This window comes from Chenopodium quinoa, unplaced genomic scaffold (genome assembly GCF_001683475.1).
Source record: "Chenopodium quinoa cultivar QQ74 unplaced genomic scaffold, ASM168347v1, whole genome shotgun sequence".
Classification (NCBI taxonomy): Eukaryota; Viridiplantae; Streptophyta; class Magnoliopsida; order Caryophyllales; family Amaranthaceae; genus Chenopodium; species Chenopodium quinoa.
In genome coordinates, this window is record NW_018743196.1 from 1,224,923 (window position 1) to 1,251,603 (window position 26,681).

Here is a 26,681-nt window from a genome sequence, read left to right on the forward strand (position 1 = left end):
AATTCATAATCAATTCTTTTTTAATTTAATTTAATTTTTTCAAAATAATTTATCAATAATAATGTTTCCTTATAAGAAGTTGTTAACAACAATGCTGGTAAAGCATCACATGATGCAAAATGATTTTATGATTATTAAACTAACCATGATTCATGAATCAAATATACACCAACATACAACTTATATTACAAATCATTTAATTATTAATTACGTTCAAATTAATAATTATATTATATGATTAAAGATTCTTAGTCAACTAACATCTAATCGTGGCAACCACCTTTACCAGCTGCCTTACCAAACTTCATTTCATATATAAACTTTACAATATAATCTTCCTTTTGATCCAAAATTCCCAACAAATTCTAGGTGAATTTCTGTTTGTTTCAAATAGTTTGATCTTTATTGAGATTAGAAACATCAAGAAATAAAATTATGGGTTGGAAATTATGGAAAAAGAAGGCAATTTCAGCCAAATTTGAGATAGTTAATTACCCATTATTGGTGCAACCATTTTATGCAATTTCCATAACTCTTCTTAGCCTTTTACTACCTCTATCATTCTTGCTATTAGCAAGATTATCAAGTGCTCATTACCTCTTGTCATTAGCCTCGATTTCGCCTCCGAAATCCCTTGTTTTCTCTCTTTTTCTAAACACTAATCCAAACATCCTACACGCCCTTGTGTCCGTTATTAGCTTAGCGGCGTTAATACATGCCTTAACGGGCCGTATTAGCCTAATAAGCGAGCTCCCAGGGCCTATTTTTAGGCCCCGGGTGCACGCGGCGTGGATCTTCCTATGCACCTTACAAGTGTGTGTAGGGCTAGGAATTGAGGCTACTATTAAGGCAGGAGTTGATGGGGCAGGGTTTGGTGATGAAAGGTCCATGTTGAGTAAGTTGGTTTTCTTTTTGGGCCTACATGAGACCATGATCCATTGGTCTAGGACCATAGTTAGGCCCGTGGTTGATGACACCATCTTTGGTGGGGCCCGCCAAGAGAGGATGGCCGAGAGGTGGGCCCTCGCCGCTTGTTTCGGGGCGTTGTCGTGGTGGCGGTTACGAGACGAGGTTGAGTCATTGGTGGTGGTGGTGGAGGTTAAGAGGGAAATGATGATGAAAGTTGGTTTGGGTGACTTTCTTGGGTTGTGGTTGTATTATTTGACCGTTGCAATTGGGTTGGCTAGGATTATAAAGTCAATTATTTGGTTTGGTATGACTATTTTTAAAAGGAGGGTAACAATTAATGATCAAGATTCTAATATTGAGCTCATTAGAGAGGATGAAGATAAAGTTTGATAGATGTAAGTCAACTATTTCAAGACTACATTTTTTTTTTCATAGTTTTTAATTATTTTTTTTCCTTAAATATTTGTGGGAAGTTTTTCAACTTGTATAATGTATTACATCTTTTTGAGATGTTGTAAATGTGATATAAATGAAGTAATACAGATCCAATTATAGCTTGATCGGCAATTGATTGATATTGCATATATACTACTCCATACTCCCTTCGTCTCTTAAGAAAATCTTCATTATGTCCGATATAATATGCAATCTGAAATATAGATAGAGTAAATGTAGGGTAAAGCTGCATTTGGTGTTACTGGTAAGCAATTCGATCAAAAGTTGGTAAGGCAATAATATATGCCAATATTTCGTAGAGAAGAATTATGAGGCTTCAACAGCAAGAATGGTGTTTATAGGGTCATACATGAAAAACCAACTTCGTTCTGTCTTGAGACAGAGTTTCAATCACCAAAAATATATACTAGCTACTTTGATTTGATTTCTTTACTACCAGTAATTAAAAACACATCATCCAACACAATTATGAATGTTAAAGGTTAAGGTTATGCCTTTGACAAATAAGCTAGTCAATTTGTTGTATTTAAGAATAAAAATTATAGAAAGATATATTTTTTTTTTTTTTTTGAGAAAAAAATACTCTTTCTATATTTTTTTTTTTTTTTTTTTTTATAGAAAGAGTATATAGTTGTGTATAATTTTTTTTTATAATAGTACGTAAGGAAAAAGGCTCTATTGAGTTATAAGGGTCGAAACCTCTTATAAGTCAATCTGCCAAATTAATGAGTTAGGCCTTTTAAAGAGGGAAAAATAATGAAATCCACTCTCCAATGTATCTCTAGTGGTGATGATAAACCTATCTTCTTTAGATGCTACGAGAGATGACAAACATTTTTATTATATTATCATAGAAAAAAAAAATTAGGTAAGATGAAAGGCTCTATCGAGCAACCCCACAATTCAACCAGAGGGTAGTGGGCTAAACAATTTGCGAGAGTGAGTGAAAGGTAAAAGAATTCCATCTCCAAATTGTCACTAGTGGGATTCTCGATACTCTCGCTTTCACTAGGCCAAAATAGTGTAGTAGAGCGTAGAGCGGTAGAGGTATCGTACTCCGTAGAATGGAGTATAAAAAGTGCTCTTTAATAAAAATAATGAATATTATTAAGCTAAGGTTAGTGAAATAGAAAAGATTGTACCTTCTAATTTTGAGGTTGGAAGTTCAATCCCTACCAGAGGCAATTTGGGGTGGGGATTCCCTTATCCTTCCGTGCACTTCTAAAGTATCTAGCCCCCTAACCTGGGTTGGGACTTGGGAGTTGATAAGTGTTTTATTTGTCCACTTATCATGGCTTTCTAAACACAATTTTGTACCCTTTCCCCTACTTTAATCCCTTTTTCTAACTCCTCTTGTGCTAATTTGCATCTTTTGGCTTCCCCGTTTCTTTTTATGTGTGTGCTCGTGCTTGTAGGTACGATGAAAAATGGGCTAAATAGCATAAGCATGAAGAAATACTCTTTGGAAGCAAAGGAAAGCAGGAGTGGGCGTGCACCTAATAAGGAGCGGGCGCTCCTACCTGAACTGCCACATTCTGCCTCCCCCTGCACATATATAGGAGCGGGCGTGCAGCCTTCAAGGAGCGGACGCTCCTCCCTGTTTTCCTACATTCTGCCCCAAACTGCTGCAAGAGGAGAGGGCATGCAGAGAGCCCAGGAGCGGGCGCTCCACACAGAGGAGCGGGCGCTCCTACTTACTGGAGCGGGCGCTCCTCCTGTTCTGAAGCCCGATTTTAACGGATTTTACGATGTAATTTTTGGGCATATAAATAGAACGTTTGACTTCAGATGGGGGGATCTTCTTTTCTCTTTAGTTTCCTTAGGCCCTTAGTTTCTCTCATCCCTCATTAATTAGCTTAGAACTTCTCAAACTCAATCATTGTAGTAGATTAATTGAAGATTATTCTCTTGAATTCAACAATTTCTCAACTTTGAAGCATTTTAAGTAATCTCTTTCCTCTATCTCTTACTCTTTAATTTCAGTTTTTATTTACTTTGAATTGTTAATTCCTCTCTTAATCTTGCTTAATTGTTGTTGCATGTCCAATCTACCTTATTCCTACTACTCCTCTCAACTAGTTAATTTAATGCTTGAATTGGAACTTGTTATTTTGATGTCCTTCACCATGTTTAGTGAGTAGTTAATTAGCTAGGGGTTGGGTGAAGACCCAACCAAGCCATGGGTTGATTGATGTATGTGCTTGCATGTTCATTTTGGGTTGATGATTGATTGTTAAAGAATTGGTTAATTGCATGTGTAATTGGATGGCCACTTATTGCTCATGTATTCACTTCTATGCTTACACTGAGAGATGGAGTCTAGTTGTGAGCCTTTTCTTATATGATTATGCTAAATTCCTCTTGATTATGGTTCCTTGTTTGAATGATGTAGTAGTATTAGTTGCAACAATTAGGTGAGAAATCTCATTTGCTTGTGCTTTAATTCTTTCTTGGACCGATCGAAAGACAAACCCGAGTTAGTAGTCTACTTCTCATCGTTAAGACTTGGTTGGCCTATCTTGTTAGTTGAGTTTGGTTTAGGAATGCTTAGTGTTGTGGCTTCGAAAGAAGGCAATGTTGAGTGACCTCTCTATCACCCAATTTGTGTTCATGCTTGCCCATTGTTTTGATCCATTGGTTTGGTTGGAGTCGATCCTTATTTCCCCCTAGTGTTTGTCTCCATAGTAGTTACCTAATCAAAACCCCCAATTTGTGACCGAATTAGCTTACAACCGTTTCATACTCTCGGTGTTCTTCACCCATTCCCCGTGGACACGATCCTCTACTTACCCTATACTTGTCTTAGGTTAGTTTAGGTAGAATTATTGTTTGGTTTAGGGTAATTGTCCAATGACCGATTTCATCCTCTACCAGGAGTACCTTGATAAGTTTCGGCCCGATAGGTTTCTTCTCCTTACCAGCCCAAAAAAATAACAAAAATGAATATTGACCGTTGATATTATTTAGATCTACGGTTGACAATATGTTTTTTCTCGTAAGTTTTCATTTTTATTTTTTATTTTTTTTGAAGTTTTTCACTTTTATTACGCTGTACCTCCCTCCCCTTACCCATCTCCCTCTTCCATTGAAGATCTTCCATTAAAGTGGTTTCTGAGCTTTCTCTCCTCCATTGAAGCAACTTCTCAGGTAAGATTTATTTATTTTATTTTATTCAAAAAATTTATCGAATTTCAATTTCACTCTCTAGGTTTTATTGTTAACTTAACTGTCAGTATAGTCGATTTAGGGTTCTTCGAGGCTAGATTATTGAACGTCTGATTATAATTTTACTTTATGTTATGAACGATAAAACGATCGATTATGTTGCTAGAATTCAGCTATTTGCAATTGACGTTGATATTCTTAGGTGAGAAGAATTTAATTTGATTTTTGGAGCCTAAGTTGATGATTAAGACAAATTTGGTTGCGAATGTATTGTAATCTGTTGTTCATAATCCTTGATTTTGTTGCCAGAATGATGCATTGTGCAATTTATGTTGATGTTCTTAAGCAAAAATTATTTGATGTGGATTTTTGTTCCTTATTTGATATTTGAGTCCAATTTGGTTGCGAATATGTTGCAAGCTGTTGCTCATAACCCTCAATTTTGTTGCTAGAATTTTACTATGTGCTATCTATGTTGATGTTCTTAAGCGAGAAGAATTTGAGGGGAATTTAGGAGCTTAATTTGATAAACGAGTCAAATTTGGTTGTGAATGTGTTGCAGGATGTTGTTCATAAGATCATAATTCCTTTATTGTGGGATGGAACTTTATTAATGTACATTTTCTCCTTGACCGCCCCTCTTGCCCAGTTGCCCTAGCTCTGCAATTGGCTTGCCAATGATTGCTTGCGAGCTTCAACCCATTCGGCCTTTAATAAGTTAAATTTTAAGCACGAATTACAAAAACAAATGAAGGATTTTGAGAACTCTCTCTTAACTAGTTAATTTGATTGTTGCTGATTCTTTTGATTTGATTATGAGGGTGTAGCCGGTAGGGTTTAGTTTTTGACCTAATAGAATTTATTCTTCAGCTGCTTTCGCTTGTTTTTAGGGAATATTCAATTTTCTTCCAGTAGTGAGGTTTGATTTCTAAGGGATGAGTGGAAGAGGAGGAATTTCAGGCGTCAAGCGGCCGCGCCCAGGTTCAAATGGATCAAAGGAGTTGACAGCTGATGAGCACAATGTATACAATCTGATTAAAAGCAAGGGAGATATGGGTATATGGAAGGGAGACATAAGAAAAGAGTTGAACATCACCAACGCAAAGACAATTGATAACTGTGTCAAGTCTCTCTTATTGAAGCAAATGATCAAAGAGGTGCCTAATGTTCAAGCCAAGGGGAAGAAGCGACTCATGGCTATGGAGTTTGAGCCCTCAAAGGAGTTAACTGGTGGTGTATGGTATCATGAGGGTATGCTTGATGAGGATTTAATTGATAATTTGAAGCGCGTCTGTTTACAAAGACTTTCTAAACAGAAGGTTGCTACAGCTGATGGAATGCGCCATGAGATTAAGATGACAGGGGTGTTTCAAGTTGATTTTACGGTCGAACAGATGAAGGATATACTTGATAATCTGGTTTTGGAGAAGCAGATTAGTAGAGTGAAGAGCAATGGAATGGGGGAGTTGGCATCGTTTCCTATCAATGCGGAGTGTTACAAACTCAAATCACAACGCGCTAAAGTTGGAGATTTCTCTATGATACCCTGTGGTGTTTGTCCCCGAATAAACCATTGTGCTCCTGATGGTGTGATTTCCCCAGTAACATGTGTATACTACACCAAATGGTTGGAATTTTGAAAGTTGAGCCGTTCATTTACCTCAAAATTTAGTACTAGAGTTAGAACTTGAGAACAATTTTTTGCAGGAAGATGTCCTTAAAAGCATTGATAGTATTTTCATTATCAACATATTTTTTCTAAAAATAAGAAAGGAATACATGTTGATAACATTATCATATTAACATGTATGTAAGTATGTTCATATGCTCTTTTAAGTACGTGATTGTTGCAAATTTCTGTCTCTAAGAATTTGTAACACTTGGTACAGAGTATTAATTATTGGGTCTATGGACTATGGACATTGGTTTGTGAGTGGCTTAGTAGGGCCGTGGGTTAAATCAAGTATTAACGCCTAAGAAATAGGCGTAACGGCAGGCGAAGGGGATGGATGTCTGAGCGGTTGAAGAAGTCGGTAGAAAACCGAAGTATTCATTGGAATACTGGGGGTTCGAATCCCTCTCCATCCGCGAGTTTGTCTTTTGATTATAGTGAGTGAGAAGAGGGGGGGGGGGGGTGTTTGAAATATAGCAACTTTTGATTAAAATAGAATGAAAAATGTACACACTTTATAAATTTTGAGTCGTATGAGACTTTTAAGTGGCATTGGGAAAGTCAGAGAGAAGTAAACTTATAAAGTTTGTAGCTAGTAAACTTATAAACTTTGTAGTTGATGAAATGCTAACCAGGTAACCAAACCATTCATAATTATATGAACCTAATTGCTAAAAGGTAATTTTAAAAGCTAGAACTCTAGGTTCATTTAAATCTCAAGCTAGTAATTAACTATTGGGGCACAAAATAGCTATAAAAAAGGTAACTTAAAAATCTTATGTGGCATGCCCTAAAAAAAAAACAAAAAAAAAAAACTTATGTGGCATAACAAACTAATTTGACAATTAGCTTACTATTAGAGTTATTCTTAGGTACCAATCGTTCATCTTAAGACTAATATGATAACATACCCAAATTTTACATAGTTTCACATACAACTTAGGCGGCAGCAACGTCCATTGATAATGCCTCCACTTAGTATATTAAGACGTGGCGTGTGCCAGTTTAGGGCTAGCTTGACCTATTTTATTCATTTTTACCAACTCTACTAAATTAGTCTTATATGAATTTGATATCCTCATTCTTTAAATGACGGGAGATAAACTTCTAAGAAAATCATGAGATATGACGCTTTTATAATGTGACCTAATTTGCTGACCGATAATGGATTAATGAATGACCATACTTTCAATTCCCTTACCCAATTGACCTAAATTCTTTTTTACTATTACGAGTATTACCAAGCAAGGGTGTGTCCAGCAATTACCTAGGTTGTAGCGACATCCATAGTGTCTTATTATGACGTGGCTTATACAAGCCTTGTGCTAGATTAACCTAGTATATTCATTTTGATCAATTCTATTAAATCACTACTAATTCGATAACCTCAATCCTTTAAGCGATGGCAATACTAATTCGATATCCTCCATTATTTAAATAATGAAAGATTACTTACGATATCATGAAATATCTAAGTTTTATGACATGAACTTATTTGTTGACCAATAATTGACTAACGCCACCACAGTCATCTAATTGACCCAAATTATTTTTACCTTAGTAAGAAGGTGTCCAGAGATACATAGGTGGGTGTAACATCCATAGATAATGTCTTCACTTAATGTCTTATGACGTGGCTGTACAATCCTTGCGCCAGCTTGACCAAGTATATTCAATTATTCATTTTGACCAACGACCAAAGCTATTAAATTTTGATATCCTCTATCCTTTAATGCTGGGAGATTTTTAAGGTATTTTGAGATATCATGCTTTTATGACGTGAATCAATTTATTGACCAATAATTTAACTAATAAATGACAATAGTACCCCTACCCTTTAGCCAATTGACCTAAATTCCTTTTACTGTTACCAAGCAAAAAGGTGTCCAGCAATGACTTAGCTGGCAGCAATATCCATGGATAATGCCTTCACTAAGTACAGCCTGTGCCAGCTTGATCCAGCATATCCATTTTGACTAACAGTTCAAGATGACATTGACCCAATTCGATACTACCAAAGTTTAAGTTAAAAAAGATGTTAGGTCAGTTTCTAGCTTCCAAATCCGTATTAGAATTACGGAATTGGAAGCCACAATGCCTATAAATAACAAGGCCTCCCTAATTTTTATTTCATTCACAAGCACAAGTGCACAACCAAAATACACAACTTGACCCAACCAAGGAATTCACTCCTTTAAAAAAGGGGCCAAAGTTACAAAAAATCTCACTTTTCAAAGTAGCACATTCTTCTTCTACAGTTCCCCTCTCCACTTCCACCACCTTCATCATCAAAACCCCTCCATTTTTTTTTTTCCCAAATTCCTTCAACCAACTTTGTCTCTCTCTCTCTCTTTATCTCTCTCTCATTTTCTCTCTCTGTTTTGGTGACCTTGAATTGAGGCTTGGAGGACCAACAAACCAAAAAGGTTTGGAATTTTCTCAAAGTTAGTATCTTTCTTGTATGTTATCTCCTTTCTCGAATTTTTTTTCCCCAATTTGTATCTGTTATTATTGATATTTTTGTTGAAATGACCCAACTTTTTTTATGTTTTGAAACAATTTATGATAATCAGTTTTTATTTATTTGGTTTTTGAATGTTTTGATCATTTTTGATTGATTTGATCATATTTATATGAAGTATTGATGGAATTGTTTTTATGAAATTTCATTGAATATTGCTGATTTTTATGTTGTTCTAGTTTTTGTGGGGTGGGAGTTGTTGTTTATTTGATAATTTGATTGAGCTTAAGAAAGGGTGATCAAATGTTTCTTGAAATTGTTTCCCTCTCTAGTTTGGGGTGTCCATTAAAAGTTGTGATATATACAAAGTTTTTTTTTATTCTTTCCGGAGACATGTTAGACTTGTCACGAACCGACCCGACTTTAATTGAACCCTTAATCTCATAATTCGAGAATGACAGTTCTAGAATTTTGGTTTCATGCCATTGACAGAAGAATTCTGATGGAGTCCAGCCTCAGGAACCTATTTCTGGCATTTTTTCAATGTTTTTGATCAAGGACCTATCTGATATTCTGATCTATGTGTCCCAAATTGGTTTTAGTCGAGTTATTTTAAGGTTGGACCAAGTAATTTTGAGAAATTCACTCTAAGTGCTAAAATAATAAAGTTTAAAGTAAAAGGGGAATTGAAGTTGAGTGTTTGGAGTAGGGGTGTCAATCGGGTTTACGGTTTGGTTTATTGGTTTCGGTTTGTAACGGGTCGATTTATAACGGGTTGGAATCATTATCGGGTCAGTTTGGGTCGGTTCTAAATAATTTTAGGTTGGTTCGGTTTGGTATTTTTTTTTTCTTTTCGGGTCGGATTCTAATCGAGTCGGGTTGTAATTGGTTTGGGTCATAATCGGTTCGGGTTGAACTCAACCGGCTTAAAAACAGGTTTTGTTAGTTTAAGGTGGGTTTTGGGTCAAAACATATTGAGTCCTAACCGGGTCGGGGTTTCAGGTCATAATTGGTTCGAGTTGAACTCGGTCGGTTTGAAAATAGGTTTTGCTAGTTTAAAACGGGTTTTGGGTTAAAATAGATCGGATCCTAATAGGGTTCGGTTGTAATCAGTTCAGATCATAATTAATTCAATTAATTCGAATAGAACTCGGTCGATATTAAAACGAGATGGATCGAAAACAAATCGAGTAAAATTAGTTCATGTCACAAGTAATAAAGACTTAAATAAGTTATATTGATCAAGTAAAAAATTAGAACGAGTCGAGTTGTAAACTTGTAATTGGTCGGGTCATAAACACAATATAGACTTATAGTAATACTTATTACTTTATCTATCAGTTGTATACTTATATTTATATTTTCTTGTAACTAGCAAGTTACTAATACTAGGCTAGTAATTACTTAATTATAATTTCTTTATTACAAGTAGTTTATAAATTAAAAATATAACTTGTAATTATTAACTATTAAGTTATAATTTCATTGGTCGCTCAATAAAAACTCGGATCACAATCCAAACCCCTCAACAAAATAATCTCACAACCGTTGATTAATCCTATCTTTAATCCAATGCCTCTCATTCATCTCCCCCAAATCACTAAAACCTAATCAAAATTGGCCCAAGCTAAATTCAAACCCTAAAATCCTCATATCTCATTCCTCACACTCACCCGTACTGCTTTAGGCAAAACGTTTTCTCTCTCTCAATTTTCTCTCATAACGGATTACGGACTTACGGGTTATAAACGGTTTTGTCATAACCGGTTACGGGTTGTAAATGGTTCAGTCATAACTGATTACAGGTTATAACGGTTCGATCCTAACTAGTTACGGGTTTTCGTGTTTAAATGGGTCCGGTTTACAATGGGTCGGGTTGCTATAGGGTTCAGAAGTACTCGATTCGGGTTGTTCTCGATTTCAGGTTGTATCGGTTCGGCTTGATAACAAGTACGATTCATTAACGGTTCTCAAATATTCGGATGAGTTCAGTTTCAGGTTTTAAAAAATCGGATTAGGTCGTTTACGATTTTAAAATAACAGGTTTTTAGTGGTTCGGTTCCTTTTCGAAATGGTTTGGATTCACGAGTTCAGGTCATTTCTGACTGGTTTAGAGCGTTGAACAAGTATTATTAACCTGATTTTAGCTTGATATTGGACTTGAACTTGAACTTGACTGAGCTACCATGAAATTTGATGATACTATTAATTATGTTAAGGGGAATCGATATCTTTCTTAATTAACACTTGGATTTTTCTTCAATCAACCAATCAAAGCCTTAATCCCATAAGTGGGGTCGGCTACATGAACCAAACATGTTTATTCCGTGTAGTCATCGACCAAAATCCTCCTCCTCCATTCCTTACGATCCAATGCTTCATCCTCATGCAAATCCATGTAATTCATATCCTTCCTAACTCCTTCCAACCAAGTCATTTTTGTTCTCCCTCTTCCTCGTCTAACCCCTCTATGGTCCCACTCTTCCACTCTTCGAACTGGTGCACCCTCGGGTCTCCGTCTTACATGCCCAAACTAACGCAGGCGATTCTCCCTTATTTTGTCTGTAATGCCTGCCACACCTACTTTTGCGAATAACCTCATTTCTGATTCTATCTCTGAGAATGTACCCACACATCCACCTTAACATGCACATTTCCGTAACCTCCATCTTTTTAATGTGCTCCTTTTTAGAAGCCCAACATTTTGTACCACATAGCAACACTGGTCCTTTGAATGATGTTCTATATTTGAACTAGTTTTCCAGTCAAGTAAGTTTCATGAAATATTTAATTTTATTGTATATTGCTACATTTGCATATTGAAATGTTGTTCAACTGTTGATTATTGGTTGGGAGTTCAAAATTTGTTACATAGCAACTAGCAAGGGCTTGTAGAGAATGCTAGATGCCATTAAGAGCTTATTTCTTCTTCTTCTTGTAGGATGTTTATGTAAATTGAGGGACTGTGGGCCTGCCGTACAGTAGCATTGGGTTTTTAACAATAGTCCACCACATCTTTCTGTGCTGCAGCTGGTCTCTTATTACAATTTTGGCTGTCTTCTGAATCTGTGCCATATCGCTAAACCAATAAAGACATTTCTGTATGTGCATTTTTCCGTAAAGCCCTCATATCTGGCCTTTAATTGTAAGAGGCAGTGATGGTGTCTGGAACTCATGATTCATTGTCCAAGCCAAAGGTCAGCATCTCTTCCCTCCTTGCCCTGTTTGCTTCCTTATGAAATTTTGAACGTTTAGGATGAAGTGGGAGAATATGGTGTTAATAGTTTGCTTTAGCTATATGTCACTGTGTTTTCTTGTTCTCGGTGGTTATTGAGGACTTTGGGTGATGTCATGAATTCATCCTGAATTTAGAAAAGTATAAAAGTCAATAGAGAACTGTAGCAATGCCTTATTTAATGCATCGGTCTCCTGTTGAATTAGGAAGTTACTAAGTTATTGACCATACTTTTGCCTACTATACATCCTTATTAGTTAAATATAAGCTTTTAATGTAATATCAAATACAGAAATTGAACAACTGAATATAACTGGAGTTTATGTGGAATTTAATCTGCCTTGCTGTTTAATATGCATGCCTAGCATAGGAATAACGTTCTATTCTTTGTATGACGAACTAGTGTAAGCAATACACTGACACTGACTCTGCATATAAAAGAGAGGACAAAGGAGGTCTATAGTGATAAAGTGGATGTACATTACATTGAATGTTATCTCTCAAAGGATGTATTGATGTTATAAGAAAGAGGTTTCCCCTCCTTTAATGAATTGTATAAAGTTTATTTCTAGGAAAGACCTACTAGGCGTATATTTCACCATTACAGAATACATAGATGTGAATTTTGGCCCATATTCAATGTTCCTTAATCAAACTCTTATTATATATGAAGGTTTCCTATGGTCATATTGAGCATGAATACTGACCAATTTTCCCTTATAGTTTTAATTTTTGGGTGCTTTCTAAAGTAGTCATATTGCAAATATAAACTTTTGTTTTGTTCATTCTTCTCTTAAGATTGCATAAGAAGACAAGATATAGAGATTTAGCACATCGCCATCAAAATTTATTGGGGTTTGTAGCATTTGGTCTATGTCTTAGGAGTTAGGATCCTAAAATTTATGTCTCAAATTAGGCATAGTGGTCCTTTTAAACCTTATTTAATCCCTAACTGATCTTAAGCAAGATACAAGGGGTTTTGCTAAATCCTGATGCATGTAGCCTATTCAGTTACTAGCCAGCTCAAATGTTTGTATTTCATTTTTGTTTCCTTCATTCTCTAGTATCACTGACAGTCTAACATGTAGAATAAAATTACTTGGTTAAAAAAAAAAAAATAAAAAAAAAAAATAAAAAAACTGGAATTCTGTATGGTGATTGGAAAAGATTATTCAAGTCACTGCTTGCCTATCTGGAGCTTATATGATGTAAATTGTTTGGTTTTGTCAGTATTGGCATACTTTAGCTTACAAAATGTCAGAAACTAGTCTGGCTGAATCAATCTTTTTATAAAATTTGCAATAATTTATTTATTTTTATCTCTGAATATAAGTGGACTTAGTTTTTTTTTACATAAAAGGTTTTTTAAGGTCTTATGTAAGTATGGTCTCTATTTTGGTCTAAAATTAAGAGTGGCAAATAGTTCTGCTTGAAGTTGGGCTCTATGATGTAAGATCTTTAGAATAGAGAGAAACTAGTCTTAGAGGGATTCTTTGCCCTATAGCCTAAGTCAATATATAGCCGAGTAACGTGTGATTCAGTGAAGGCTGTATATATTGGTACTTAGTAAGGCATTGGAGAGTTTTATAGATATCCTAGAGGCACTTAACACGTGACATTCCTGAGATTGACTGCCTGGTGAGGTGAGTGAGCTATCAATTATAGTCATGTTGTTGAGATATATGGATGTCAGCTTGTCACGTTCTCATGAATTTTAGCTGGCTTTTCCCATCAACTTGGACCCCCTGTAGTCTCTATTCAAACATGAGTCATGATCTCTAGATTTTAGCTCTCTTATACTGTAAAATGCATATAATCAACACCAACCCAGTTTCTGACCCTATTTTACATCTTATTGACCCAACCTGAACTCAGTATGATACTAAATTGTCCCATATTTAGCTTGATTCAAAGTGACACAAGCCCAAATAAGATTTATTTTTTAATATATTCAACATAATCCCCGTCTCATATGAGCAGATCCATAGGTGGTTCTGACAAGTGACAACTACGCAGATAAAAATATAAAATTGCAATTAAAGGGTTTTGGGAAACTATAAACTATAATGTGTTTGATTTTGAGTTCAATTCAATAGCAACTTGTCCCAATGTCTTTGATGTTAATTATCTCGTCTTTGAGATGAGATGGAGACAATAAAGTATTTGGACTTAACAGGTGCTGATAACTTAATTGTGTTTGCTTTTATCTTGGGTGAATGTTGTCACGGTCACTTGGGTCATGTCCGTTAATTGAAAAATAATAATAATTTGTACATGGTATGGAATATTTCACTAAGTCTATCAATGTCCAGGCATCTTTGAAAGATCTGATGGAGAGGGGCTATGGTAACTTGATTAAAAAGATCTACCGACTGAAAGAAGAAATTGAAGCAGATCGAGAAGTGAAAATTAAGGTTAGCTGTCAGTTGGTCCTTTATGTATTTTGTATATATCTTTAAACCTTGTTTTCAAGCGTCCTTCGATAGAGACTAATACAGTTGCTTCCTCTTTGATGAGGCATGATTTAATCATAATACTCATGGATATCAGGGTTTTGGGGAATAGACAATTAGACAATGAAACTTTGAGGGCTTATTTGCACTAATGGTAATTGTATCTTTCTGAAGGAAAAACTTGATAAGTGTCTGAAGAAACTACAGAGTCATATACATGGAGGCATGGCAGCAACATTTGAAGGGATACCTTCTGCAGTGAGAAATGAACCATGTGAAATTCCTCGTTTAGGAAATGAAACATCTCTCAGCATGATGAATGGGTATCTACTTGATTCAGCAGACAAAGGCTTTGTTAATGTTCATGAAGTCATATCTACCAAAAGCATCAAGCTACCTAGAATTCAAAGGATACCGACATATACAACATGGGTTTTTTTGGATAGGTATGAACATCATATTTTTATGTAAATAATGGATGTTGATTTGTCTAAAAGGAATAAGTAAATGGCCTTTAAGGTTTATGCTCTCCCGATTAAGATTAAGCATCTCCATAATTTCATGCCAATTATTATTTCTCATGTAACATAGAAATCAGAGAATGGTGGAAGACCAGTCAATCGTTGGTAGGAGACGTATCTACTATGATCAATCTGGAAAAGAGGCACTGGTATGCAGTGACAGTGAGGAAGATGTTCAAGAAGCTGAGGTAGAGAAGCGTGATTTTTCTGATGGTGAAGATCGAATTCTATGGTAAGCATATTCAAGGTATCTGAGCTGTTAAAATGTTACTTTAAGGTTTTCTACATTTAATTGCATGTTCAATGTGCAGACATGTTTCCTTTGCTTATATATCTTGAACTCATTCGCTAAAAATCAAATGTTGTTTGTGGTGATCCACTGTCTCACTAGCTTCAGTATCTGGTTTTTCTATTGGCTATTTATTTAAATTGTTTTAAGTCTCTCAAAATTGGAATGCCACAGACTCATTAGAGACAACAAGAAGACATTTAAAATCTCACTTACTAAAATTTCTTACTAATTTCACATATTTTTTTTGACTGAAGGGCCCTTTTTGATCAATAGTACACTTGGTGTGCATCTTTTTAAGGACTTAAAGTGACACTTAATTTCCTCTATTAATGCACTTGTGTTTGGTACTTGTGGTGTCTGTGAGTGCACATTGTCCTTTTGATTTTACAGGTGTTGAGAGATGTAGAGCTTTCTGTGACTAAATGGAAGTACTAATGAGAAATTACGGAGTATTATTGGTTCTTTTTTTGTATGAGTGGTTAATATTACTTCGTACTTTTATATTAAGGAACTTTCCCTATTTCCGTTCTTAAGGATGGCTTTTCAGGAGCATGGATTAGATGATGATGTTGCTGAAGTGGTTAGCCATTTCGTCGGAGGCACCCCTGTGGAAATTCAGGTATCCTCATTATTATCTTGGATCTAACTGTGATGTTAGTGTTGTGATGTGGATGTTTCCTGTTGTACTTTTGCCTGACACCCAATTTTAAATGGAAATTCCCAACCTCGCATTTTTTCATGAATCCCCCTTGCTGATTGGTAGGGTTCTTCTGTTTTGAAATTTTCAGGAGAGGTACAATGAACTAAAGCTGAAGCTTGAGGCGTCAGAAGAACAAGATTCTTCTGGAAGAAACATGTTTCTTGAGAAGAGTTTAAGTGCTTGTTTAGATTCTTTTGACTATCTTTTTTGCCGCCGATGTTTGGTATATTTCAATCTTTAGTATTATAAACCCTTATAATATATTAGGACCATTTTTCTATTTAGCTTATTGCATCCTATAATTGTTTTATCATCCTTCACTTGTTATGGCATTTTCTCTAACAGGCTTTTGACTGTCGTTCGCATGGCTGCTCTCAACCTACTGTTAACCCTGTGAGATCTTCTTTCTATTTTTCCTCACTTTCATATTTATATCCCTGCAGTTATTCAGCCATTGATCTTTGTAAACATTTGGTTTTTCAGAGAGAAAAACTATCATCTTTGCCTGAACCTGAGGGCAGGAAACCTTGCAGTGACCAGTGCTACCTCCTGGTATATCTCATGCTTGATTCTGACCTGTATTTTCAAGTTTCTAACATCCTCTAACATACAAAGTATATAGAAAGCAATGAGTCATTGGATCGCTTTTTACCCTTTAAAATTGGTACTTTTGGTGGTGTAAAAATATTATGGAATGTTCAGTTTTTGAATGAATGATGAGATCCATAGATGTTTGTCTTACTAGAGGTTTTTATAAAGTGGTGGTTGGTTATGAAAGGTTGTTGATTAACGATTAGCAGTACTAGTTTTACAACATTGTTGCATAACAAATTGTTTATTCTACTCGTGGTTGAAGACTTGAAGTGATAGTGGCTTGCAAGAATTGAAACTCAAAGGTTGCAGTTAAAGTTTGTACTTATTATGAAAATCAAGTCAATAACTGTCAATAATATGATGTAGTTGTCAGAAGTAGAGCAAGTGATCATTGTGATGCTTGCCAATTCTTGCACAATCATGAAAATGTTTATGCAAGTGAAATGGTTATGTTGGGTCGTGGTGATATAGCTGAGTTTCTCTCGAAGTAAAGTGTGGCTTTCTATCATCCATATGTTTTTCACAATGACTGATGAATCTAACCTGCCATTTGCTAGCCGGCAAGCCGCAGCTTTTGACTTATGATATGTTAAAATCATGCTACATAGAATCATTATTATGTGAACTCAAATTTATTCGCTTTGGACCTGATTTTTTTCTAGGAAAGCTGTATTATGTTTTAACTAACTGAACGGACAACTGCACATTATTAATCTGTCTGGGGTGCATTTTTCCTTTTTCTTTGATTGTGCAAAGCTTGAATAATGTAGTTATTATTTTTTGAAACTGCCAGGCTATACAAACTGCTGAAGAATTGGTGGAAAGCTCAGATTCTCGTTTATTACAGCATATGGATCATGCTATTTTAGAAGAGGAAAGTAGAGGCTCTAGTGTTTTCAATTGTGAAGTGAATATAAGTAGTGCAGATTTTGGTACTGGCTGTACTGTGAAGTCTGATACTGGGGAAGGTTCTACTGCAGGAGTCCTATCTGGTTTAAAAGTTGTGCCTACAGTTCATGCAAACGTGGCAAAGCGCAAGATCACTGATGACAATGGTAGAGAGTTAGAGAGATCTGGTAGCTTCGAAAGTTCCATTAATAAGAAGCTGACAAAAATTCAAGCTGTTGAATCAACAACTGTCAATAGTAAATCTGTATCGGCAAGTGCAATTTCATCTGGCAAAAGCAAGAAATTGAGTGTTGAGTCATCTCAATATCTGGATCATCAACAGACAGGCAAACATCCTATGGAGGGGCATGCTACTGGCGTTTTATATGATTTAAGTTCTGATGACAATTCAAGTTGTCATACCCATGATATTATTGGAGAAGAAGTTCGTGACATAAGTAGGAGGGTGGAACTGAAGCAACCAGTTTCTTTGGGAAGGAGAAGGACAAAATTGTCAAGTAGTTGTGACTGGAAGCCTTTGGAGAAATCTCTATTGCTGGAAGGGTTGAAAATGTTTGGCAAAAGCAGGTCAGTGATCAATTATTTGGTTATCTCACATTAGTTTTCTTTTTAAATTACTATTGTTGGCCATTCTAGAATATAGATGATACTCTTTTTTCATCAAAAAGTTGTGGATTTTACAATATTCAATATAGAGATTTCAGGCTTCAATCTAGATGAATGCTTCTCTTTTATTTTTATTTTTTTAAAAGAAGTCAGGCTTTGTTATTTGTTTGTTCAATTTAGTTATTCCATATTTTTAACTTTAGTCATGTCTTGCAATTCAATTATGTTTTACGGTAGAAATGTCTGGTAGTGGTAGTCTATGCATGTTTTGTTTGTTGTTAGATCATTAAAAGTTTTGACAATGGCTGAAATAGGCTTGTCAAATGATCTACCATCATATTAAATTCTAAGCTGTTCTAGTATGAAAGAGAGCAAGTTTTTTTAAGGTAGACTAAGACATTAGGTTATTTTCACACCCTACTAAGAAATTGTATGTTATTATACTTCCTCAATCTAAAGATGTTTTTATAACTTTTTCAGTTGCCTGATAGCCAGAAACTTTCTACCTGGTTTAAAGACTTGTAGCGAGGTGTCCAGTTACCTGCAGAATAATAGGGCTTTGTTGACTCAGAAAATGGATAAAGTAAACTCGTCAGAAGACAATGTAAGGGCTGATTCAGATAATATAATATGCATTTGATGACTTGATGCCCCCTGTCCCTTCTATTTTATGCTTTCTCATTTTCCTTTGGAGCATGTTGGTTACTTGATATTAGCACTCCTAGCAGCAAATTGTTTTTCAATCTCTTTGCTTCCCACTTGTGTATTTTCTAGCATTGTGCAAAGGATATGTCTAGAACTCGTGGTCAGTATGTGTGAATATATGTAGCTTTTGGGGTACTGGCTTTCAATTTTTTACCAAGTACCACTTTTACAGACTAATGAGTATTTTTATCCAGAGAAAGGAGATAGTAGTGAGACCCAGATCAAGAATAGTTCGTAAAAGAGGAAGGGCAAGAAGACTAAAATTTTCTACAAAGTCCAATGGTCATCCATCCAGCTTGAAAAAAGATACTGATGCAAACAAGGCATACAAGCTGTACACACCATGTTCATGCGAGTCCGTGTGTGGGAAGGACTGCTCCTGTATATCAAGCGGAAACTGTTGCGAAAAGTACTGTGGGTAAAGACACATACCTTTTGAGTTTTGTCTGAATAAAAATGCAGTGAACAAATTCTCCAGTCCAAAAATCATATTAGAAATATTAATTGGAAAGAAATAATCATAATAATAGCTAAATAATCCATAACAGGTGTCCAAAAGGCTGCAAAAATAGATTTCGAGGATGCCACTGTGCAAAGAGTCAGTGTAGAAGCCGGCAGTGCCCATGTTTTGCAGCTAATCGTGAATGTGATCCAGATGTTTGTCGTAATTGCTGGGTTAGGTAATTATTTACTACAACTTTCAGTTCATCTTTTTATCTGCGAAAATAGCCTGTCACTATGTGATTAATACCTTCTTAAAGCTGTGCTACTTGTGCTCTACTGAATCATAAACCTAAGTGTATCTCTGGACGTAGCAAATGTCAAAGCTCTGGTTCCTAATTTAGAAGAATAATCATTAACAATTGTACTGTCATAATATGGAAGTTGCATATTTCGGTATTTCCTCATCACATTATTAGGTATTTTTAATCTGGTAACCATGGAATAAAGATGGTCGAGTTGAAATTATCTGCAATGTGAGAGAAAACCTTTTGGATCTCTTAGGTGGTAGGCATGCACCATTTTAGAGCTTGGTTGGAACTTACATGTCATACTTTGATGATTTTAGAGTCTATGTGTGGCTTTTATTAGCTGGTTGGTTAAGACTCTGTTTGCTCTGTTTTTTTTTTTGGTTAAACTTCTTTATTAGTATGGCACTTTAGGTGGATACAGAAAAATTCCTTTCTCTGTAATGGAAGAATTCAAGTAGCAAAGATCAGCGAAAGTATGCATTGAAAAGTGACTATTAATTACTCCCTCTGCCATCATAAAGTATACATATGCCCAAATAGATGATTCAATATATTTAATAAAACTCTTAGTCCGCCTAAAATAAAAGAAAAATATTTTATACGATACTTGCTAAAATTGCTTTTCCTGCATTTTTTAGTTGCGGTGGGGGTGAACTAGGCGAACCACCAAAGAGAGGAGATGGACAATGTGGAAATATGAGGCTCCTTTTGAGGCAACAGCAGAGGGTAGATTACTTTGACTGCTTCAGTAGCAATTTTTTTCATTGACAGTGTTTTCCTCCTAAATAATGATTCATAATTTGATATAATGTTTGCTCAGATATTGTTGGGACGGTCAGATGTTGTTGGATGGGGAGCTTTTATCAAGGTTAGAGACATATGGTACTGAGTAACTATAATTATTGCTATTTTCAAGCTCTTCTAACAAAGTTTGTCATGATATTGCAGAATACTGTGAATAAAAATGATTACCTTGGAGAATATACAGGCGAATTGATATCGCATCAAGAAGCTGATAAACGTGGAAAAATATATGATCGAGTAGATTCATCATATCTATTTGACTTGAATGATCACGTAAGTGTGTGTGTGTGTTTTTTTTAATCATATGCTAAATAGCTATTTCGTTAGATGTTTATTTTTTTGCTAATAGGGGTAGAATGCTTAAAGTTAACATTGTTCGAGTGTATCTGGAGCAATGAGCTTACTTATAGTTGTATCTTAAAATGACTTCTTTTGATCACAGTATGTTCTTGATGCCTGCCGTCGAGGAGACAAATTGAAGTTTGCAAATCACTCAGCAACCCCCAACTGCTATTGCAAGGTACCTAATTTTTGTTTTGCACTCTCTTTGCCCTCCAATATAGGGAGTTTATCAGCTCAACTAATATGCTGCTTTGACCAGATATTACTGGTGGGAGGAGATCATCGGGTTGGTATTTTTGCCGGAGAACGGATTGAAGCCATGCAGGAAATCTTTTATGACTATCGTTATGGTCCTGATCAAGCACCTTCGTGGTTCCGAAGATCCAAGGAATCTAAGAAGGATGAACAGATATCTTCTCAGAGTCGTGCAAGGAAACATCAGTCTCGCTGAGCTGTATGTCGTCGTCAGTGTATGTGTTTACATAATCATGGGTTTTCCATTGGTGCTCGAGTGGACTTGTGTGGCTGTTTGTCAATCAGCCAGTATGTTTGATAATCATATGGAGTAGGAAGATAATAAAAGTAATAATAATAATAATAATAATAATAATAATAATAATAATAATAATAATAATAATAATAATAATAATAATAATAATAATAATAATAATAATAATCTTAATAGGAAGATAATAATTTTACTATTTTAGACAAGGCAAAAATTGAAATTTTATAGCTTATGTAATTCTGAATTTTTTTAAAATTTTTTTTTTTTTTGAGGAAATTCTGTTGATGACTCATTACCCAAATAATTAATGCTGAGTTATGCAGCAAAAGTTTGAGATGAAAAAAGAAATTAATATAGAGTTGAACTATTACTTTTGAGTGTGTGTTCTTTTTTACTTGTACAATACCTGTTGGTTGATCAATATTTATGCCCTATCAGTAGATAGTAAATTCATGTTTTCTTCTCAAGTAAGAGGTCCAAGAAAAAATTTCATGTTGAATCATACTCTCTTCGTCTCTTTTTTTTTAATTTTTTTTTTAATTGAAATTTCTAAGAGGTAGAAAAGGTCAAAGTAGGAAGAAAAAATAGAGACAAAAGAGAGTTTCCAAGAGCTTTTAGATGTATTATGTATGAGGCATTTTTAATTATCATAAATTTAGCAAATGTGATTATTATCTTAGTTCATATCAAATTAGGGTAGATCTAATCATTTTTCTATGATCCTGTAGAATCGTTTATATGCAGCCATCACACTACCACCTTTGTTCTTTAAAGCCTAACCTTAGACTAGGGGTGCCAAAGTGGTCTTTCGGATCACGTTCCATTTGGTCTAATTTTATTCGAGTCACATTCGAGTGAATAGTCCATGGTTCGAGTATGGTTCATTTAGGTCAATTTTGGAATGAATAATCTTCATATTATTAATTTTCACTCCGTTTGAAAAACCATGTAAAGCTCCAAATAACATCAGGTGATAGTAAATTTGCGTAGGGTCTATGTTTAGGTAAGATAATCAGATACATGTTAGCTTCATCAAATCTTATTACAATCCATTGTAAATTGATACTCGATTTCTTACTTGCTATCTATCTTGAATCCCTTAGCCATACAATATCATGTTGTTACAGTATTATACTAGTCAATAGACATACATTGTTTCCCTCTTCATTACAATTGATTACAAAAAAAATCTGAATTTAAGTATCTAACAGCAGAGAATAGATCAAATGTAAAAAGTTAATCAAAGAATAAGTGAACGCCTATAATAATACTGTTCTAAGGCTCATCACCGAGCATATAGCTTCTTCTGTTGTTTTATAAGTAACTGATGATAAATCAGCTCGTTCCAAGCATCTGGAACCCCGGGAAGACACCAATGACTGCAATCTTCTGACGATCCCTTCTTTCCTGGGGTTTTCCCATACTTGGAAGGATGACCATCTATCCTATATGACGATAATCCTGTTACATTCACAAATGTAACAGGAGTTTTCATCGTATTGATGACCTCCCGAGCAATATGATCTTTATCAAGATTGTCTATATACATTTCATTTAGTGGTCTCTTTGCTTCTCTACAATGTCCACCAGTATTCCATTGCCCCCCTCTGTTCAGCAAACCAGACAGGTTTTTAGAGTGAAAAGGTTCACTGCAACCTTTGATGCGCATAATCTTATGTAAGTTATATGTTAGTGTAGAGAACCAACCTGAAATGAGCTGGTGCTGTACTTCGAAAGAAAACCTGGGTTCTGTGAGGATTTATATATCTATCGATCCATGTAGCCCACGTCAGAAGAGCTTTTTTGTAAGCTGCTATTGCATCAAGGTGAGGATAAACTTGCTTACCTTCCTGGTAATAGTTAATCCTACATGCAATTGCATTGTTTAGTACAAATTCAGAAAGACATAATAGAAAGGCCTAAATTCGTACATAAGATACATAATAACTTTGAGAGAATTGAGACAATCTATAACGAAAGACTCAAATTATTATTCCATTTGGAATCAGTAATCACATTGTCACAATCCCTTATGATTCGGAAAAGGAAAAAAAAAATAAAAAAATCCTTTTGATGTTTTCATTCCCTTCCCAATCATAATTGTTGCTATTTTAGGAGATATGACAATTTTTTATAAGCCTTTACAGAACAAATATGATTCATAATTCCTAATAGCGCTGATGCTTTCCAATCTGAACTCAACAAGTATTAAACAGTCCATTTCAACATTTCATAAAAATTAACTCACCCTGCTTTTGTCTTGAAATGAGTCCACCAATTTCCAGTATTAAAGATCAAGATATCAGCTCCTCTCCATTTTGCTGAATCTCTATTTATGCTATCAATTCGCAACGTTTCCTTACGCTTCCTACCCATCCTCACCTTGCCTTCTCGCACTAAGAAATGCGTCACATAAAATTCAACTGTGCACTGATAATCCTACATTGCAAAATCACCAGAGTAGTGATCACTATCAGCTCAGACATCCTGTAAAATCTAAGAATACAAATTTAAACAGGGAGGATGATTTTGAACTAAAATCAATTTATGGAAACACGAAAGTACGGAGGGAGCTGAGTACTTACCACAAATTTGAAACTATAGGCCCCTCTATTCTTAGTGATCCTTCGACCTCGTGCCTCATACACCCTAGTAGGATCTTTTACAGCTCCCATCAATAAACAAAGCAATGATTCCCATTGATTTCTATTAATTGAATCACCAGCAAAGACTAGCCTCTTTCCTCTAATCAATTCCAGCATATTTGTTGCATTGAACCTAACATTTGAATCAAAGAGTAATTATTTCCAAACATGTCAAAACAATCCACATCCTAGCTTAGCAATTAGCACATATACCTACCATACAAAATCAAATATTCTGTTTACCTACAAAAAAAAAACAACTATAATTCCTTGGATCAAAATGTCATAAAACACGAAAATGCTTCATAAAATAGTCGAGTCTAACACTTGTACACATACTCATTTCGAAAACAACTATGCAAGTCCGAGTAACAACTTAGCTTCATTTACAAATGATTGCAAAAGGGATTATCAATTACAAATTTACAATACCTTGGAATGTCACAATCTTGAGGTTGCCATCTCCACTTCATGTAATCTTTGTCCCACCTCCCATTTCCTTGGCAATTAAACCCTTCATCTATAAATGGACATGAGAAATTTGTGTACAATGGGTAGCTATCATCAAACACCCACCTCCCTTTGGAAACATCACAATTTTTACCCTTTTTCTCTTCAATATCCTCATCAATTTTACCAACTTTAGTCAAATTCATTTCAATTTCAACCCAACTAACTTCAGCTTTTACCACATCATCAGTAGTAATTTCATCAACTTCATCCTTAAAACTAGAAGATCTCACAAACTCAGATGAATTTTGAAGTTCACTCAAATGGGTATCCCCCAAATTCATAACTTTCACTCTAGAAACTGAGAAATTTTTACCCAAAACAGTGAAATTTCTACTACTAGTCACTTCAATGGAACTATTAACAACAAACCCAGATGAAATTTGAGGTTTTTGAAACTGGGTTTTCTTCAAATTAGTAGTATCATTAAGATTAAAATCAGATGGATTTGTACTAGGAACTGTCAAAGATTGAAGATTTAAGGAATTAAAGCTTAAGCTTAGAACATAGGCTTCTTGGTGAATCAATGGAGAAGCTCGCATAAACCAGAAAGAAAAGAATGAAAAGAACACTAAACAGAGAGAAAGAGTTAGAGAAATAACCATAAATTTAGTGGATTTCCAAAATGAGCAGCAATTTCTCTGCTTCTCCATCTTTGCTACTGAAATAAGCTTGAAAAACAAAGAAATGCATCTGAAAATTGAATTGGGTAGTTATTTTCATACAGATTTAATTTATGTTTATTTATTTGGTAAAGTTTATGCTAAAAAAAATCGAATTTTGAGGGAGGTGGTGGAGTTGAGAGAGTTGTAGAGTAAAAGAACGTGTGAGACATGGCCAAAATTCATAAAGATAAGAAGTTGAGAGTTGTTTAATTAATTATAAAACAATATTCATAAATCATAATCTAATGAACATTATATCATACTCATGACTTATGAGTAGGGGTGGGACTTCGGTCTGGCAGTTCGGTTTGACCTCGGTTTGAGTCGGTTTCGGTTTGGAGCGGTTCGGATTGAAACGGTTTAGTTTAGCTGGCGGGTCGGTTTGGTTCGGTTTGGGTTAGTCACGGCTCGGTTTGGTTTCGGTTTATTTCTTTGCGGTTTAAATTCGGTTTGGGTCATAAGCGGGTCGGTTTATAAACGATTCGGATTATGTCGGTTCGGTTTGATACGGGTCGGTTTAAGGGGCGGGTTTACCCGGGTCAATGTCAGTTCGGTTTACAAACGGTTTGGATCAAGCCGGTTTGGTTTGAAATGGGTCGGTTTAGGGGCGGATTTACCCGGATCAATATCGGTTCGGTTTATAAACGGTGCGAATCATGTCGGCTCAGTTTTAAATGGGCCGGTTTAGTAGAGGGTTTACACAGTTCAATTGGTTCGGTTTATGAACGGTTTGGATCATGTCGGTTCGGTTTATAAGCGGTTTGGGTCATGAATTGAATTCATGATTGTTTTAAAGATCGCGTCATGACCATGATTTAATGAGTTGATACTTATAATACGATAAATCGATAATTAGAATGTACAAATATTCAATTAGATTGATCAACAAGTGTTTTAAACTTTTAAGTTTTAATAATCAGATATGTAAATATGTTTATCGATTGTAGATTTGTAGTACATACCAATAATTCAATGAGGCAATGATACTTATGATAGTATGATAATGATACCAACCATACATTCGTACGATATGATATACATAATAATTAATCTATAATTACATATACATTAACAATATCGTATTGAATCAATTTCCATTTCCAAACATTGCATTTCTTATAAATTATAACTTACACGAGATTAAATGGATTCGTTATTTAGTTTGTTACTTTATTTAGATTACTAACTCAAACAACTTAAAAAGTTAAATGGACGAAATCACGAAATCATGACCATGATTTAATGAGTTGATACTTATAATACGATAAATCGATAATTAAGAATGTACAAGTATTCAATTAGATTGATCAACAAGTGTTTTAAACTTTTAAGTTTTAATGATCAGATATGTAAATAACTAAATATGTTTATCGATTATAGTACATACCAATAATTCAATGAGACAATGATACTTATGATAGTATGATAATGATACCAACCGTACATTCGTACGATATGATATACATCATATACATAATAATATAATTACATATACATTAACAATATCGTATTGAATCAATTTCCATTTCCAAACATTGCATTTCTTATAAATTATAACTTACACGAGATTAAATGGATTCGTTATTTAGTTTGTTACTTTATTTAGATTACTAACTCAAACAACTTAATAAGTTAAATGGACGAAATCACGAAATCACTAATTAAAGTGGTGATGAAAGCATTATGCAATACTAATGTACGAATAGTCAAATATACAACGGTTAGATTGAATGCCCATGAAAAACAATGGTTAGATTTTCATTACTTTATTAGTTAT

At 35.0% G+C, this 26,681-nt stretch overlaps 4 protein-coding genes across 9 annotated transcripts; 3 read left to right on the forward strand and 1 right to left on the reverse strand.

Moving 5' to 3' along the window:
• The first annotated feature begins 259 nt into the window (after positions 1 to 259).
• LOC110733033 lies at positions 260 to 1,480 on the forward strand. Its single transcript, XM_021913045.1, has one exon. The coding sequence runs from the start codon at positions 436 to 438 to the stop codon at positions 1,297 to 1,299; it is 864 nt and encodes a 287-aa protein (XP_021768737.1). The 5' UTR covers positions 260 to 435; the 3' UTR covers positions 1,300 to 1,480.
• Positions 1,481 to 4,039: 2,559 nt separating this feature from the next.
• On the forward strand, positions 4,040 to 6,366 carry LOC110733037 (DNA-directed RNA polymerase III subunit RPC6-like). Of its 2 annotated transcripts, none has more exons than XM_021913053.1 (2): positions 4,040 to 4,512; positions 5,401 to 6,366. In XM_021913053.1, the coding sequence occupies exon 2, from the start codon at positions 5,466 to 5,468 to the stop codon at positions 6,168 to 6,170; it is 705 nt and encodes a 234-aa protein (XP_021768745.1). In that variant the 5' UTR covers positions 4,040 to 4,512; positions 5,401 to 5,465; the 3' UTR covers positions 6,171 to 6,366. The 2 variants fall into 2 exon arrangements, with proteins under 2 accessions (XP_021768745.1, XP_021768744.1); XM_021913052.1 differs by having other exon boundaries at positions 4,041 to 4,512; positions 5,421 to 6,366.
• A 1,975-nt stretch (positions 6,367 to 8,341) lies between these two features.
• On the forward strand, positions 8,342 to 21,461 carry LOC110733034 (histone-lysine N-methyltransferase EZA1). 5 transcript variants are annotated; one of them, XM_021913048.1, is made up of 18 exons: positions 8,342 to 8,661; positions 11,605 to 11,860; positions 14,211 to 14,312; positions 14,526 to 14,797; positions 14,943 to 15,104; positions 15,699 to 15,783; positions 15,953 to 16,087; positions 16,210 to 16,257; positions 16,348 to 16,416; positions 17,252 to 17,934; positions 18,454 to 18,577; positions 18,873 to 19,096; positions 19,227 to 19,358; positions 20,069 to 20,156; positions 20,251 to 20,298; positions 20,379 to 20,507; positions 20,677 to 20,754; positions 20,836 to 21,461. In XM_021913048.1, exons 2-18 carry the CDS (start codon positions 11,822 to 11,824, stop codon positions 21,025 to 21,027), a joined length of 2,610 nt encoding a protein of 869 aa, XP_021768740.1. In that variant the 5' UTR covers positions 8,342 to 8,661; positions 11,605 to 11,821; the 3' UTR covers positions 21,028 to 21,461. The 5 variants fall into 5 exon arrangements, with proteins under 5 accessions (XP_021768740.1, XP_021768738.1, XP_021768741.1 ...); XM_021913046.1 differs by having other exon boundaries at positions 8,342 to 8,646; XM_021913049.1 differs by having other exon boundaries at positions 8,342 to 8,646; positions 11,694 to 11,860.
• A 151-nt stretch (positions 21,462 to 21,612) lies between these two features.
• On the reverse strand, positions 21,613 to 25,128 carry LOC110733035 (protein trichome birefringence-like 6). The gene is made up of 5 exons (XM_021913051.1): positions 24,162 to 25,128; positions 23,670 to 23,862; positions 23,333 to 23,523; positions 22,792 to 22,950; positions 21,613 to 22,691 (listed from the first exon to the last, which is right to left on the reverse strand). The coding sequence occupies exons 1-5, from the start codon at positions 24,890 to 24,892 to the stop codon at positions 22,370 to 22,372; spliced, it is 1,596 nt and encodes a 531-aa protein (XP_021768743.1). The 5' UTR covers positions 24,893 to 25,128; the 3' UTR covers positions 21,613 to 22,369.
• Positions 25,129 to 26,681: the final 1,553 nt, after the last annotated feature.

Excerpts from the sequence above, each read along its gene's own strand:
- LOC110733037 (XM_021913053.1), top strand. The coding sequence starts at position 5,466 with ATGAGTGGAAGAGGAGGAATTTCAGGCGTCAAGCGGCCGCGCCCAGGT.
- LOC110733034 (XM_021913048.1), top strand. The coding sequence starts at position 11,822 with ATGGTGTCTGGAACTCATGATTCATTGTCCAAGCCAAAG. Across the intron at positions 14,798-14,942 it reads ACATGGGTTTTTTTGGATAG|AAATCAGAGAATGGTGGAAG; the intron begins GTATGAACATCA and ends CATGTAACATAG. Across the intron at positions 19,359-20,068 it reads TGTCGTAATTGCTGGGTTAG|TTGCGGTGGGGGTGAACTAG; the intron begins GTAATTATTTAC and ends TGCATTTTTTAG.
- LOC110733035 (XM_021913051.1), bottom strand. The coding sequence starts at position 24,892 with ATGGAGAAGCAGAGAAATTGCTGCTCATTTTGGAAATCCACTAAATTT. Across the intron at positions 23,863-24,161 it reads CAAGATTGTGACATTCCAAG|GTTCAATGCAACAAATATGC; the intron begins GTATTGTAAATT and ends TTCAAATGTTAG. Across the intron at positions 22,692-22,791 it reads ACAGCACCAGCTCATTTCAG|AGGGGGGCAATGGAATACTG; the intron begins GTTGGTTCTCTA and ends TTTGCTGAACAG.
- LOC110733033 (XM_021913045.1), top strand. The coding sequence starts at position 436 with ATGGGTTGGAAATTATGGAAAAAGAAGGCAATTTCAGCCAAATTTGAG.